A 17,789-nucleotide genomic window follows, 5' to 3' on the forward strand; every position below is an offset into this window, starting at 1 on the left:
GACTGATAGATCTCAATTACTTCTGTTCTCATTTGTTCCTGAATTTCTTTGGATCTTGGCATGATGTCTAGCTTTTGAGGTGCTTTTGGTCTACTTCTCTGTGTCAGGCAGCTCCTATTTAAGTGATTTCTTGATTGAAACAGGTGTGGCAGTAATCAGGCCTTGGGGTGGCTACGGAAATTGAACTCAGGTGTGATACACCACAGTTAGGTTATTTTTTAACAAGGGGGCAATTACTTTTTCACACAGGGCCATGTAGGTTTGGATTTTTTTTCTCCCTAAATAATAAACACCATCATTTAAAAACTGCATTTTGTGTTTACTTGTGTTATATTTGACTAATGGTTAAATGTGTTTGATGATCAGAAACATTTTGTGTGACAAACATGCAAAAGAATAAGAAATCAGGAAGGGGGCAAATGGTTTTTCACACCACTGTATATGTAGATATGTATATATATGTATATGTATATATATGTTTATGTGTGTGTGTGTGTGTGTGTGTATTATATATATAAAAGACAGCAACACTCATAACAATGACAACACAATTACATTGACAATCATGTTACGTTATTTTTAAAATGTTTCCTTTTTTTTTTTCATAACCTCTTTAACACACTACTTCTCTGCTGCGAAGCGCGGGTATTTTGCTAGTATATATAGATATTTATATATATATATATATATATATATATATATATATATATATATACTGTATATACTGTATATGTATATATGTATATATTTATGTATATGTAGATATGTGTATATGTAGATATGTATATATATGTTTGTATGTATATATATGTGTATATATATGTTTCCGCTGCGAAGCGCGGGTATTTTGCTAGTTCAATAATGAAAGAAAAATCTAATAAATAACTAATATGTGATATAACACATACAAATTATCCTGAGCATCAGGACTGAGATAAACTGAAAGGGCAGAATGTTAAGTTAAAAGCCATCATAAATAGATGAGTTTTATATTGTTTTTAAAAAGAATGAATGGAGTCAGCTGATCTAATTAATTTCGGGATGTCATTCCAAAGTCTGGGTGCTATGGAGCTGAAGGCCCTGTCACCCATAGAGTGCAGGTTAGTGTGAGGCACAACAAGATTACCAGAATCAGAGGACCTTAGTAGGCGAACAGGAGCACAGTGATTTAGAAGGTCACTGATGTAGTCCGGTGCAAGGCCATTTAAAGCTTTGTAGGTTATTAATAGAATTTTATATTCAATCCTGTAAGACACAGGGAGCCAGTGAAGGTGAAGCAAGATGGGTGTGATGTGCTCACTGTTGCTGGTTCATGTAAGGACTCTTACAGCAGAGTTTTGAATCAACTGGAGCTATGATATAAGATTAGAAGGGGCACCTGCCAGCAGCGAGTTACAATAATCGATGCTGGATGTGATAAAAGCATGGACAAGTTTATCAGCATTAGAAAAGGAGACGAAAGAGCGAACAATGGATATGTTATGGAGGTGAAAGAAAAAGTATCTTAATGTGGTTTATGTGGGCGGAATAAGAAAGGGAGGAATCAAAAATGACACCAAGATTCTTTGCATCAGAAGAAGGTCTGATGAGATCACTGTCAAGAGTGACTGAAAAGGTGCTCATTTTATAAAGTAGCGCTTTAGTGGCAATTTGCAGGTGTTCTGTTTTGTTGCAATTTAATTTTAAAAAGAGTTCTGCTTCATCCAGGTTTTAATTTCACTGAGGCAAGTTGTGAGCTGAGAAAACGCTGATGAAATTCCACTTTTGACACTGAAATAGAGTTGAGTGTCTTCTGCATAAAAATGATAACCAGACCATAGATACGAATAATATGGCCAAGGGGAAGCATATAAATACAGAAGAGAATAGGGCCAAGGACAGAGCCCTGAGGAACTCCTTGTGTGACTGGCGCTGAGCTGGATTTGCTGTTGCCAAGACTAACAAACTCTTGCCTATTAGTCAGATAGGACTTGAACCACTGGAGGGCAGTGCCAGAGATACCCAGCATGTTCTCCATTCTGGACAGTACCCAGTGTCGAGGGATGTATTCATTGTTATCGTAACAGTCGGGATTATGGCATGAAGGCAGGATTTAAGAAGTGTGGTGGGGGTGGGGTCCAGTACACAAGTAGTTGGCCTCATCTTACAAAGCAGGTCATTAACAAATGCCAATGTGACTGGTGAAAATTTAGTAAAGGAGCTGGATGGAGTGGGAAGACAGGGAAGGATATAAATGGATCATGGATTTCTGCTAGCTGAATTATTTAGATCTTTAATATTATTATGGAAAAAGTGGAGGAATTTTTCACAGACTTCAGTACAGGAGGTAATTGGGCCAGATGCAGGGTGAATTAATTTATTAACTACAGAGAACAAAACCCTTGGGTTATCATGGCCACTTTCTATTATTCCGCAATAATGTGTGTCCTTGGCTGCAGTTAGTGCATCACTGTAAGCCCTTTGATGGTCAGAGAAAGCCTGGATGTGAACAGTGAGGCCAGTCTTACGTGACATTCTCTCAAGGCGTCGTCCAGTTGCTTTCATAGATCGTAGCTCTGAATTATACCATGAAGCTGAACACTTAAAGGAAACCTCCTTATGTTTAAAGGTGCTGTTTAATCGAGTGCTGAATGAAGGGCTGAGTTAGAGTGGTCAACAAGACTATCTAGTGTTAAAGGAATAGGTAAAGACAGAAAAGGATCAGAAATGGATCCAGCAAGAACAGAGGGACAGATATTAAAGCTTTGGAAAGAAATTTGACATTTACAGGGAAGAGGAGGGTAATGAGACAGTGAAAAGCACTGCTTTATGGTCAGAGAGTCTCAAATCACTGCAATAAGTGTTGCCGACAGATAATCCAGATGTGCAGATCAAGTCCAGTATATGACCACCAGAGTGGGTCGGAAAATCAACATGCTGCACCAATTCAAACCAGTCCAATAAGGATCGTAATTAATTTCTCAGTTTACATGTAGTAATGTCAATATGAATGTTGAAATCGCCAAGAAGAATGACTCTCTGGGAAAGTGAACTTAAGTGGGTTAACACCAGAATTACCAGAGCCAACGAAAAAACTCAAATACGGCTCACCTTAAATCCCTTTGCACCTCTCCATCAGCGTCTTTTGTCTTGTAAATGTGTCGATAAGCCCAAGCACCAAGCAGCCTGCTATACCATCCCCCTCACCGCCTCATAACGGGCAAGAAGTCCTCCCAGTTCCTGCCTTGACTGATTATTTGGGAGTAAGCTACCCAGAATTTTGGGGAAAATAATTTGATGTGTATTGTGTCTACAACAATCTATGTAAACACATCATTAAAACAGAAATGTTTTTCATGTTTTAGTAATAAACAACAAAATGTAGACATGAACTCTCCAAGGATATACCTCCCCAGATAATTAATCCAGCACAAAAAAAAAAACTTGCCAAGTGACTATTTTTTAAAGTAATAGTTATATTTAAAACAACAATGTGTAATATAATTATTTTTAAAAAGTGCTTTTTTCCCTTAATATTTGTGACTGAAGTGATTTTTTATGCCTGAAAAGACTAGTGCAGTCTTCAATTAACTTTAACAACAACTTGTCATAAAGGACTACAAAATTTAATGGCCAAACATACAAAGGAGACTATCCGAGTAAATGTTTAACAGCAAAGGACCAAATGAATAAATATGTTTCTTATAGAATTTGTCTTTTAAATTATACAGACAAGTATAATAACAGTAAAAATGTTACTATATACAGTATAACAACAGTAAAAATGTTACTATATACAGTATACAATTATTTAAATGAAATTCATTAAGTTGACCGAAAATACCTTAACAAGAATTTTCAGGCCTGGTATTAATAATTACAGTACAAGATAATGAGATTTTATCTGAAGGAAAATACAATCCTATTTCTCACATGGCTTAAACAACAATGATTGCATGTGCTATTATGGCTTTAAGTTTTGGTAATGTGGAAACTCAGTTTAAAAAGAGCAACACAGATCACAGATGCCATCTTCAAAGTGATTTGCAGAAGCTCTCTGTCAAACTAATGCTATGCACCAATGTCAGCTTTTGTATTTGTACTTCTATGTGGCTTTCTCAAACCAGAGAAATAATTATGTTGTGATGTTCTGTTCATTTAGAATATTTACAGTGTTCCTATAGGGTAATCCACAACATCTCACTGGCAAGAAATAAATGTATTTAAGACTATTTTTTAAAATGTAAATATTATGTATGTACAGTATACATATACATATGTATATGTTGACTACATTGTGCTATAAAAATGTAAGCTACAATATTGTTTCCAAGTTTAAATCACAATATACATTCTCTCACATGCATGTTGACTCTATACAACAGCTAAAACATGAGGCTTTCTGAAAATTGTCTGTGTACCTAGTAACAATGATTTAAACAGTTAAAGTTTGAAAAAATGTCTTTTAGCAAAGTGTTAATGCCAAAGAACAGGGTCTGGCTGAATGAAAAATTCCAAATATGTTCACTTTACCTTGTCCGCAAAATTGATTTTCTGTCCTTTTCAAGGCTCCATGCCACAATACTTCAACTGTTGACCATTTTTCTTGATGCTTACTAAAACATTTCCAGTCAACATTCTGTGTGGCAAGTAAAGGGTTTGAACCCAGAACTGATGAAGCATAACAGGCAAACCCTTTAGTAGCTAAATCATCGTTCACACAAATCTGTCAAATAGTAAATATACAAAATTAGATTAATCAAAAGTTTCACCACAAACAAAAAAAATCATTCTTCTTCATATACATAGTATTAACATTATTTTCTTCATAATTAAAAAATTACCTTTTCAGTTCCTTGTAACACATACAAATAAATGATATAGCAATCATTCACAATAGTATATAATTCTGCTTCAGTTAATGATGACTCTAGAAAACAAACAAAGAAAACTCTTTCAACCATGTCAAAAATGCAAGACAAGCATGACCCAATTTCACACTCTAAGATGTTCTAAATGACCAAGTTGTAATCAAAAGTTACAAATTTCAATTTTTAAAAAATTGTCAGGGTTTCAGAAACAAAAACAGGAACAACACAGGTGTAACGTACTAAGTTTTTTGTAAAGTACTATCAATATTTTTAAAATATCAACATAGTAAAGATGAAACTTTACTTAGGCAGAAGAGCCTAACAAACTCAAAAAAAGCATGACTTCAAAGTGTCTGTTGCTTACGTCACACTGTACAACTTTACGACAAGCAGAACTTTCTCTGTGGGAATTGACCAACTATTTTATTCAATCGGACTTTGTTGCTGTCAAGCCATACATTTTCTCAACTTGTTTCACTTCAATTACACTTCCTTAATACACATTTGAAACAATTAATCATTATCTACTATTTTAAATTGTACACTTTAAGTGTCTTAAAATTATGTATTAAGGAAGTCATACAACTGATCCCATCGGTCTGTATTATTATTTATCTGCACTTATTTGTGGCTAATTCTGTTCCCGTTATGCCAGTTGCTTAGGATATTGAATTTGGATATTTATTACAAAAGACAAAACATTCATAAAATTCCAACCTTCCAGAATGACACTGTCTTGAAAGACATTTGTCACAGTGTCGCTCCATCTGGTAACAAGACTCTAGCTTTGGGCAGACAGGATCATTGGGGAAACAGAAAAACAACGTTAATCTACACACTTATACAATAAGTATTAAACCAATATGGGAAGAAGCCTTTAAGTTTGGGATGCAAGCACCACAGAAAAGAGAAGGTCTTTGTCACCACCACCTTAAGACATCTACACCTACCACTGAAATTTGTAGATGAAACACCTATGCAGACTCCAAAAACGTTTAAGCAGATAAGTAGCCAGGCTTGCAGGGACTCATCAATATTACCTCTTTATTTGAAAAGAAAGTGTTCTCAAATAAAATGGTTTTAAAACGCATTTACTAATTTTTGCTACTATTGTTTTCATTGTGTTATTAACTTTGCTTTATTGCAATCGCAGTACAAATTGTTTAGTTGGGTCCAGATACAGTGCTACAAGTACCTACTGTGGCAGCTTAAAAGGGATGTTTTCAATAATTTTTCCCTCTACTGAATTTATTAAAAGCAAGTAACATTACATTCAAGCAAGTCAAACATGACAAAAATGGGGAATGTTTTCAATCATAATTAGCAAGGTCACAAGGCATCAAATTTGTTAAGTGGTGCAGGTGTACAGTGACACTTCACAGTACAACTGTACAAACAGTTCATGCAAAGCTCGTCTCTCTGCTTGTGGCAGTTTGTCTAAGTTTTGGTAAAGCAGTGCACAGGGCACATTATAAAACAGCTATACTGAAGTCTCATTAAGGCAGCTATCTATGTACTAGTAAATAAGTACACATCGGATGCTATATAGCACCTATACCAAGCATTCACACACACAGAAACAGACCATAGTTAGCTCTTACCATGTGGCATAGATGAAGTAAAATAATAAATAGGTTAACTTCCACAATATTAACCCCAATCAGGGAATAACATACAGAATTAAACTATACAGTGTTTTTCATCCCTCCATATTGATCCAGCAAAAATATAATTCAGGTAACCTTTATAAATGTTTTCTACTATGTCTTTGTTTTAGGCATTATATGTCAAGCCAACAGCTTCCTAAAGAAATTAAGACGTGACTTGATGTCTCTAAAGGTGGTTTGCTATTAATGGGGGTGGGGGGACAATCAAAATTATAACTTAATAGTGACATTTCACTTCACAGCCCTAATGCACTTGAAGGATGTATGTGGTCACTGTAGCTCTTGAACAACTCTGACAAGTATTTCTTAAAGTACCCTTCTTCTGAGAGCATTTTGGGATTCCTAAAGCATTACATGAGTGACCAGTGCAGCAGTCTATTAGCCAGCAAAAGCAATGTGAAGAAGGTATCTGTTGTTACAGTTCTGCCATTGTCCAGTCTTATAGTAGTCATCCGAAGAGGGATGGTGTTATGATGTATTTGTATATGGTGTATTGAATCCACCTTTTAACACTAGAATTACCAAAGCCTACAAAAAACTAATTCCAGCACACCTTGAATCCCTTGGCACTTCTCTGTCAGCGTCTTTTGTTTTGTAAATGTGCCTATCAACACAAGCAGCCTGAGATACCATCCCCCTTACTGCCGCAGAAAGTGCATAAAGTTCTCCCAGCTCAAGCCTCAATTATCTTGGAGTGAAGTGCTGGAGTTTTAGAGGGTAAATCAAATAAACACTTTCACAAAAAGTACAAGTCTAATACAACAGCTTCCGTGGTGCAGCAGTAAGAACTGCTGACTTTCTGAAATCAAGAGGCCGCAAGTTCAATCCTGGGTGCCTCGTGAATTTACCTTTTTGAGTAGTGAGCTGCTCTTATTGTTAATATTATACAATAAAAACATACATTTTATGTGTCTGTAACAGCCAGTGTAAATTTAAAGTACTTGTAAAAGTTACGAGTTTTTTTCTTCCACTTTTATTCACTCAGTCATGATCACAATACAACCTCAAGAGATCGGATGTTGTCAGTTTTTATTTGAAACCATAACTATAGATGTGAGAGGTGTTTTCAGACAATGGAACTGGAAATTCTCTGATCTGGAGGGATAAAAGCGGACACAAACGATGGTTAATCATGCCTTCTTGGTATCTCATTGTCACTTGAATTTATTTTATTCAGTTTTATTGAGTGTTCCTACTCACGCTGAATTAGTATGCACCTTATGGTACATGATGTCAAAGCTGCACTGACAAAAAACAGAGACATAAGTATATATGACATTTGGAATAATTCATTTTATGACCTGCATAGTATATTTCGGAAAACATTGTGGCACTAATGCAACATCCATCCATCCATTATCCAACCCGCTGAATCCGAACACAGGGTCACGGGGGTCTGCTGGAGCCAATCCCAGCCAACACAGGGCACAAGGCAGGAAACAATCCCGGGCAGGGTGCCAACCCACCGCAGGACACACACAAACACACCAAGCACACACTAGGGCCAATTTAGAATCGCCAATCCACCTAACCTGCATGTCTTTGGACTGTGGGAGGAAACCGGAGCGCCCGGAGGAAACCCACGCAGACACGGGGAGAACATGCAAACTCCACGCAGGGTGGACCCGGGAAGCGAACCCGGGTCTCCTAACTGCGAGGCAGCAGCGCTACCACTGCGCCACCGTGCCGCCTCACTAATGCAACATTATTCATATTATTCATATTTATTCTTGAGGATGTAATCAGTGACCATGTGTTTTTTTTCTCGATCTTGCCCATGCAGTCTCCACATGTTGGTGCATGGTGGTGTTTCTTTTGTATTCCAGGACATGCAAACGAAAGAATAGTACAGAGAGGTCAATTCCGCGCTATATACAATCATCAAATTCAAATGTTAACAGTTCCCACACACCCAAGGAACGTCCTTCCTACATTTACGACATGTGTACCTGTTGCAATGTACATACCTCTCTATGCTGTGGTTCCTATTACATTGAAGGGACACCTGACACTGACTGAGTTTGCTTTCCTGGGGGAAAGCGGCGGTCTTGGAACAGAAGCTCATCGATGTTGCATCCTCTTTTTCCATCGCCTTTTCTTGTAAGAAGCAACCTCTGGAAGGTGAGCAAAGAGCACTCTTTTCTCAGTGGCCCCCGTGCGTGCCTTGCACAGAACAGTAACTAACAATGTCAGCATAAATTTACACCCGATCAGACGTAATTCGTTTTGCGAAGATGTTTTCTGATTGGTACTATTCAGGTCATCAAATTATTCCTTCAAATATATATTTGTCTCTTTCTTTTTTTTTCCCCCTGGTGCTGTGCTGACATCATGGACCGAAGGCATGACTTTATTCAGTGCAATCAGGAACACACAGGTGGCCGGTTGCGGAGTGCTACAACACGCTTCACCTGGTGGTGATAAATGCACAGCTGGGAGAACTTCTATCCCTTTCTGCGGCGGCGGCGGTGGTGGTGAGGGATGGTATAGCAGGCTGCTTGCTACTTGTGTTGATCGACACACATTTACAACACAAAAGACGCTGACGGAGAGGTACAAAGGGATTTAAGGTGGGCCAGAATTACGTGTTTTTTCGTAGGCTTTGGTAATTCTAGTGTTAACTCCACCTCTGATAACCAAGATAATCAGTTTTCCAGCACACTTCCTTGAACTTCCCAATTACACTTATATGCACTTATTTTGGCCAAAATGACTTCTCAGCAAACTAGTGGAACAGTATTGATTACTTGTAGATAGATTCTTCACTCAAAAAAAAAAAAGCACTAAAAATGTCATTTGTGCAGTGTTTGTTAATGTCTAGAATACTCTTACTAACATTTTCTGTTATCAACATCATTCTACTCATTATGTGATATTCGCCTAATAATTTACTATTCTTATATACTGCCACCTTTTGAAATAAAAATGTCTCTTTTTACATTTTTTTTGGAATGATTTTTTTATTAAACTGAAGTTTTCACAACACAGAAATTCAAAAGATACTTTTTTCAAACAGTAAAACTTTACTAGATAGAGAAAACATTTAAAACTCAAGTCCTAAACATCCATCCATTCGTTTTCCTAATCTGTCCTGGGGCAGGGTTGTGGGTAAACTGGAGCCTCAGAAAAATGCAGGGTTCAAGGCAGGAACACCATCTGGACTAGCACCAGTCCATAGTAACATGCATGGAGAAGGGCCAATTTCCAGTGTCAGGCAATTTGCATGTCTTTGGGCTATTATAAAAAAAAACTGGGAGCACCCAGAACTGCAATTCCCAATCTCGGTCCTAAGGAACCAGTGTGGCCACAGGTTTTTGTTCCAATCAAGTACTATTTTAATTGGACTCTCAGCCTAATTAAGTGAGGTATTTCTCATTACTGTACAGGCTTGTACTGTTAGTTGATGAATTTTCCGGGCCTATAGTATATGAATGATGAATGTTCCAGTACAATATGGAATAGTAATAAGTATAAGCACCACAAACCTGATATAGGTGTATTGAATGAATGCATAATTGAATCAGAATGCGTAATTAGGCCTCGAGCTGTAGTCGAAATCGCCTTTCAGGCCTCTAGAGCTTTAATCGAAGTCGCCTTTCTCTTTGAATTTTTGCGGCCGTAAATCCGCCGCCTGCCGCGATTTTGGGGTTGGATGTCGGTCTCGTAAGGTTTTTTGGGCAGAAGGCGACTGCGCATTCGGCTTCGGACAGACGTGAGTGAGGAGGCAGGCGAATTATGTATTAAGATTAGTAGATCTGATGCTTAAGAAGCTATAGCCTTTTTACCATTTAATATTGTTTGCCCAGATGAATGCTCTGCTTGTTTTTAATTGTCATTATTAGGATACAATGAAGAGAGCACAATACACAGAAAAATGGCAAAAACAACAAAAGAGTTAACCTACAGCAACACTAGAAATATTTTTAAATATCTTTTAACAGTAAACATATACTGAATGCAGAATAAGAAAAAAGACCAGCTAATAATAACAATTACCAGCTATTGTAACTCATTGTACAACCAGATTGGGTCCCTAGGACTGAGTTTGGGAAGCACTGACACAGAAGAAACCCAGATGGACACAGGGAGAACATGTAAACACCACCCAGTAAACACTCAAGATGTGAACCCTAAGAAAGCTATTATAAAAGAAAACATTACCTTGTACCAGATTCAGAAAGTATCTAACAGCAGCATTGTCCCACTGTGACGCTGGCCTAAAAAGATAAAAAAATATTTCACTTCTAAGTATGATTAGCAGATTACTTTCTAGATATTACTGAAGGAACAGTCTAAAGAAAAAAAGTAACTTCAAACAGGTCAAACTAAAGAAAAGTAATAAGAGAAAAAAAGAGCAAAAATATTTTACCATAAATTAGTATACAATTAAGTGAACCCAGGGGCATAGAAGCTTGTGAAAACTTGACTTAACCTTATACAAAATCAATTTTATGAGGCTCCAAAAAAGATGAACATGTTGCAAAATGTTTTTAACAAATACATGCAAATGTACTTAACTGTGAAAGTGGCATTGACAACTATTTGTTTTCTTGCTCCTATTCTTTGTAGATGGGTCCTAAAACAGTTGCACTTCAAATGACAAAGTTGTTGTAGCTGTGTAATTCTACTCAGAAAATGCGAGGGATAATCTCGCAAAGAAAGAAAGAAAGAAAGAAAGAAAGAAAGAAAGAAAGAAAGAAACTAATACTAACACAAGCAATGCCCTTGAATGCGGGTACCATGTGTGAATCGCTGTTTCTTTTCCACTGATTCACACTTGACAGCATTTCTACATCTTTTTAACCCTGACAAATCCTCTCCCATGACTGTAATTAACATCATTGAACACTGCTGTCTTTCTCCTCTGCACACTGCTAGAATAACCATTAAAATGTCACAATTACAAACTGTTTCAACAAGCATGGTGATATAAAAGGAATCACAATGTTTTCACATAATTTTAAACAAAGTGTTCTCATAGGTTTTGAAGCAAGAGGTTTATAAAAAAAAAAAAAAAAAAAAAAAGCACATCACAAAAAAAAAATTCTGGCGCTCACTCCAATTTGAGTGTATCAAAATAAAAGCCCTTGCTAAGATCACAGTACTCCTGATAGTATGCATGTATGATGGTATTTATGCAAGGATCATATGAGTTGATTAGGACAAGCCGACGAGAACAAGCTGTTTAAATTATTTATTTATTGGACATGCACATTCATATCTTTGAAAGTTCGTAACTTGAAGGGTCATATGTAGGGGACTTACTGTATAGACGAAAGATAAAAGCAATACAAGACATATAATTACAAAAGCTTAGTTTAACGTTTTCTCTCCTATAGAAAAGACATTTCTTTTTCTCTCATGCAAAAAAGGTACATTGCTTACAAATTCTGATTTTTCAATTCATGAGATCAAAATGGTTAGGTTCTTCGAATTATTATGCTTCTCACGGTTGTGCTGCACTGTTTGCTCACAGCTAATTTACTCTGGCTCAACAACACTGAGGTATGTGCATGCATGCATGCTTGATGATGCTGCTCTGTACTTCCTTACTGAATTTTGCATGAGAAACTCATAATAGCCAAAAGTGATCCTTCATAAGTTTATTACGCTACAGTGACACTAATACTTATAATACATTAGCACACTTTGCCCAAACTATTAAATGACAATTATTACTTCTCAGAATCAATGTAGTTTATACTTATGGTTTGAGGTTAGAGATGCTTAGTTCATTTGCTGGTTGGCTTTCTTCAGACAAGTTTAAGGTCTTTTATAGAAATTTCCTTTCTTTGTTCAGGAGATCTCCTTCTTTGTGTATTGTCTCACCTTCTGGATGCCTGAGGTACCACGGTTTCTCTTGGAGGGTTTTACACAGCATCCTTGGTTGCTAGCAAAGTAAAGTCTTCTGAGCAAACTGGTGATCAGTCAGATTCTGTTCAATAAGACAAAAACGTTTACAGGTGCTGGTCATAAAATTAGAATATCATGACAAAGTTGATTTATTTCAGTAATTCCATTCAAAAAGTGAAACTTGTATATTAGATTCATTCATTACACACAGACTGATGTATTTCAAATGTTTATTTATTTTAATGTTGATGATTATAACTGACAACTAATGAAAGTCCCAAATTCAGTATCTCGGAAAATTAGAATATTGTGAAAAGGTCCAATATTGAAGACACCTGGTGCCACACTCTAATCAGCTAATTAACTCAAAACACCTGCAAAAGCCTTTAAATGGTCTCTCAGTCTACTTCTGTAGGCTACACAATCATGGGGAAGACTGCTGACTTGATAGTTGTCCAAAAGACGACCATTGACACCTTGCACCAGGAGGGCAAGACACAAAAGGTCATTGCTAAAGAGGCTGGCTGTTCACAGAGCTCTGTGTCCAAGCACATTAATAGAGAGACGAAGGGAAGGACAAGATGTGGTAGAAAAAAGCGTACAAGCAATAGGGATAACCGCACCCTGGAGAGGATTGTGAAACAAAACCCATTCAAAAATGTGGGGGAGATTCACCAAGAGTGGACTGCAGCTGCACTCAGTGCTTCAAGAACCACCACGCACAAACGTATGCAAGACATGGGTTTCAGCTGTCGCATTCCTTGTGTCAAGCCACTCTTGAACAAGAGACAGCGTCAGAAGCATCTCGCCTTTGGACTGCTGCTGAGTGGTCCAAAGTTATGTTCTCTGATGAAAGTAAATTTTGCATTTCCTTTGGAAATCAAGGTCCCAGAGTCTGGAGGAAAAGAGGAGAGGCACAGAATCCACATTGGGTGAGGTCCAGTGTAACGTTTCCACAGTCAGTGATGGTTTGGGGTGCCATGTCATCTGCTAGTGTTGGTCCATTGTGTTTTCTGAGGTCCAAGGTCAACGCAGCCATCTACCAGGAAGTTTTAGAGCACTTCATGCTTCCTGCTGCTGACGAACTTAACGGAGATGCAGATTTCATTTTCCAACAGGACCTGGCACCTGCACACAGTGCTAAAGCTACCACTACCTGGCTTAAGGACCATGGTATCCCTGTTCTTGATTGGCCAGCAAACTCGCCTGACCTTAACCCCATAGAAAATCTATGGGGTATTGTGAAGAGGAAGATACAATATGCCAGACCCAACAGTTCAGAAAAGCTGAAGGCCACTATCAGAGCAGCATGGGCTCTCATAACACCTGAGCAGTGCCACAGACTGATCGACTTCATGCCACGCCGCATTGCTGCAGTAATCCAGGCCAAAGGAGCCCCAACTAAATATTGAGTGCTGTACATGCTCATACCTTTCAGTTGGCCAACATTTCTAAAAATCCTTTTTTGCATTGGTCTTAACTGATATTCTAATTTTCCGAGATACTGAATTTGGGACTTTCATTAGTTGTCAGTTATAATTATCAACATTAAAAGAAATAAACATAAATTACATCTGTGTGTAATGAATGAATCTAATATACAAGTTTCACTTTTTGAATGGAATTACTGAAATAAATCAACTTTGTCATGATATTCTAATTTTATGACCAGCACCTGTATGTCTCATTTATGCGCTTGAGTTCCTCAGACAGATTGGAATAATGGCAACATCGTTCAAACTCCCAATGCAGTCAAGTATCCCATCCTTCCAGGCCAGCACAGTTGTACTCTGGTATAAAGGGTGTGCTTCAGCCTCTGTTGTGGTCACATTCTATCAGTTATGGGTTCTGGTTACAGGCAGCCAAATTATGGCTGTAGCAAGGTAAGACAAGAGTAGTATGCTACAAGTGATCTGATAGGCAGGGATAGAGAGATCTTGTTATTTTTCTTCTTGGGTTCATATAAATCCATCATCTTGGTTGACCACCAGTGCAAAATTCTGTTCATCAATTTTGCTTCTCAATTTATGGTCTCGTATTCAGAACTTGTGTCCAGTTCATGTCTTCAAGACAGTTGTGCCAAGATGTTTCATGATCTAGTAACAATCACCAGATTATTATCAGATAAAGCTGAAGAGGCTACATTCCAAAGTGAGACCTGGTCAAGCGAACTAATATTTCATACCTGGCAATAAGAACGTCATTAAGCCAGGACCTGGGTTCCACAGCTTGGCAAATTGGATAAAGCCAGTCTGTCCTACAAAGAATCAGTGGATAAAAGCAAATTGCAAACTTTAAATTTCAATTATTTGCCATTTAAGAAAGCGGTGTACAGTACATGAAGATTTCATACATGTTCACCTGAAAACTGGTATTAAGAAATCTGACCTTCAATTAGATTTCAAATTAAGGTTTATTGCCATTACTTTGTTTCGTAAAGTATAACACAAACAGACAATTAATACAATACCATATGAAAAACACCTGTCTGTGTTTGACAGAATGTATGTATAAAAAACATACATTAGACACACTCAAGCAGTTTTCAGTGTGATCAGGAGGTGAACTGATTATGTATACCCTGTGAATTAAAACTGTGCTTGACTCCAACAGTGAGAGGGGTAATGGTTCTGTCCCATTTGCCAAAGCAAAGGAGTGAGAACAGTTTATCTGTGTAGGATGGCTGAGGTCTACAAAATACTCTTTGCCTTTTTGCGCAAATGCATAGTATATACAGTATGTCTTTAAGAGTAATTCGCAAAAATGACGAGTCTTTTTCACAATGAATATGCTGTATTTTACAGTGACCTTGGTCTCTGAACAGTTTCCTGAAAATTCACCCTGTGACACTCTTAATCGAAAATCATTTTCCCTCTGCGCAGCATGATGCTTTTCAAGGCAAACATGACATCACAGAGCTCAAGCAGCCATGTCCAGAACTTTACACATGAATACTGTTAAGATTGCTCTGCTTCAGGTATACATAATGACAAAATGTGATTGGTACTCCAGCCTTCCACCCTGCATTAATTACATAACCAAAAAAAAAACTTTTCATTTGAAGGGAATAATGCTTGACCAAAATGAGATTATTTTGAGTTCACCCACTGGACATATATAACATTGATCCCTGTGCACTGGTAGAATGTGATGCAGCTATGATCCAAAATAAACCTTAAAGGAGCCCACCCCTTTCCTAAGAAATAAAACACAGGCAAAATCATGTTAAATAATAATGACGAAAGCTTTATTAAACTTTACTAGGCATTTCTTAAAAGGAAGAAAAAAATTGCAAAGCATCCGCACAAATTGATCAGAAACAAAAAAACAGAGCTGCAACTTCAAACAATGGAATACAGGTAGTCCCCAGGTTACAGACATCCGACCTGCGACTTACGAACGAGGACGCACCTGCGACGTATGCGCCTCGGTAACTGCCGCTCCGTCATCTTCGGCCTGGGGATGCTGCAAGCGGTGGCTGGAGGGAAGCGATTTCGCTGCTCGCGCAGTGTAATGTTCCTCGGGTAACTCCCGGCGGCAAGCGGTGACCCGTGGTCCATAGTCACCGGAGCCACAGCTATCACTCGTGTGCAGGACGATGGTTCGCTGCCCGCCCACTACGCCGCTGCAGCTACTATTCCTGACTGGACGCAGGCTGGATGGAGCGGAGAGGGGCTTTTCACTGCCTGCCCAGCACACACGGCTGGTAATGCTGCAAGCGGTGACCTGGATGTGGCTGAACGGGGCGGCGGGGGTAGCATTATAGTGTGCCTCGGATGGCTGGCTATTGAATTGGGGTTGGGCGATTCACTACACAACTTTGGCCGCACCGTACAGTAATCCCTCGCTATATCACGCTTCGCCTTTCGCGGCTTTACTCCATCGCGGATTTTATATGTAAGCATATTTAAATATATATCGCAGATTTCTCGCTGCTTCGCGGGTTTCTGCGGACAATGGGTCCTTTAATTGCTGGTACATGCTTCCTCAGTTGGTTTGCCCAGTTGATTTCATACAAGGGACGCTATTGGCAGATGGCTGAGAAGCTACCCAGCTTACTTTTCTCTTTCTCTTGCGCTGACTTTCTCTGATCCTGACGTAGGGGGATTGAGCAGGGGGGCTGTTCGCACACCTAGACGATACGGACGCTCGTCTAAAAATGCTGAAAGATTATCTTCACGTTGCTATCTTTTGTGCAGCTGCTTCCTGAAACGACATGCTGCACGGTGCTTCGCATACTTAAAAGCTCGAAAGGCACGTATTGATTTTTGATAGAAAAACAAACTCTATCTCTCTCTATCTCTGTGTCTGCTCCTGAAGGAGGGGGTGTGAGCTGCCACCTTCAACAGCTTTGTGCCGCGGTGCTTCGCATACTTAAAAGCAAAACAGCCCTATTGATTTGTTTGCTTTTCTCTCTATCTCTGTGACAGACTCTGCTCCTGACACGCACTCCTTTGAAGAGGAAGATATGTTTGCATTCTTTTAATTGTGAGACAGAACTGTCATCTCTGTCTTGTCATGGAGCACAGAGTAAACTTTTGAAAAAGAGACAAATGTTTGTTTGCAGTGTTTGAATAACGTACCTTTCTCTCTACAACCTCCTGTGTTTCTGTGCAAATCTGTGACCCAAGCATGACAATATAAAAATAACCATATAAACATATGGTTTCTACTTCGCGGGTGGCTCTGGAACGCAACCCCCGCGATGGAGGAGGGATTACTGTATTCGTTCTCGGTGAGCGGAAACTACAAGCAGCATACTATAGTGGAGGTGACTGTGAGGTGGGCTGGTGATGAACCACCCCTCTCTGCCCCCATTCACTCTCAATAGCAAGCCTGCTTGTACTGTTACGCACATAGCAGGAAGTTGTCTCTGGTCAGCACATCACACGTGATAACGGGTGCCTTCCTGCTGTGATAACGTGTACAGTGCTGTGCAGAAGAGCTCATCTTAACCTTTTGTCTTCACCATTCAAAAATGTCTCTGAAACACAAATGATGCAGTGCTGGTGATACAGTACAGAAGAGAAACACCATCACCATTGAAAATAAAGCAGAAATAATAAAAAGGTCAGAGAGGTGAAATTCCATCATTCATTGGCAAAGCACTTGGTTACAGTCGGTCAACAATAGCATTTATTAAAATAATTAACCTGCTCCGACTTGCATACAAATTCAACTTAAGTACAAACGTACAGTCCCTATCTCGTACGTAACCCGGGGACTGCCTGTATATACAGTATATTATACATACATATATATACATACATACATATATATATATATATACATACATATATACACATACATATATACATACATATATATACATATATACATACATATATACATATATATATATACATATATATATACATACATATATATAATACATACATATATATATATCATATATATA

At 38.4% G+C, this 17,789-nt stretch overlaps 1 protein-coding gene across 1 annotated transcript in view; it reads right to left on the reverse strand.

Annotated features, from left to right (window-relative positions):
* The window catches only part of tdrd12 (tudor domain containing 12), a 725,767-nt gene that overhangs the window by 573,468 nt on the left and 134,510 nt on the right, over positions 1 to 17,789 (reverse strand). The window contains exons 5-7 of the mRNA XM_051932225.1: positions 10,679 to 10,734; positions 4,824 to 4,909; positions 4,513 to 4,705 (exon numbers count right to left, since the gene is read on the reverse strand). Coding sequence (XP_051788185.1) covers positions 4,513 to 4,705; positions 4,824 to 4,909; positions 10,679 to 10,734 — 335 coding nt within the window. The remainder of the gene's footprint in view (positions 1 to 4,512; positions 4,706 to 4,823; positions 4,910 to 10,678; positions 10,735 to 17,789) is intronic.

This window comes from Erpetoichthys calabaricus, chromosome 9, assembly GCF_900747795.2.
Source record: "Erpetoichthys calabaricus chromosome 9, fErpCal1.3, whole genome shotgun sequence".
Taxonomy (NCBI): domain Eukaryota; kingdom Metazoa; phylum Chordata; class Cladistia; order Polypteriformes; family Polypteridae; genus Erpetoichthys; species Erpetoichthys calabaricus.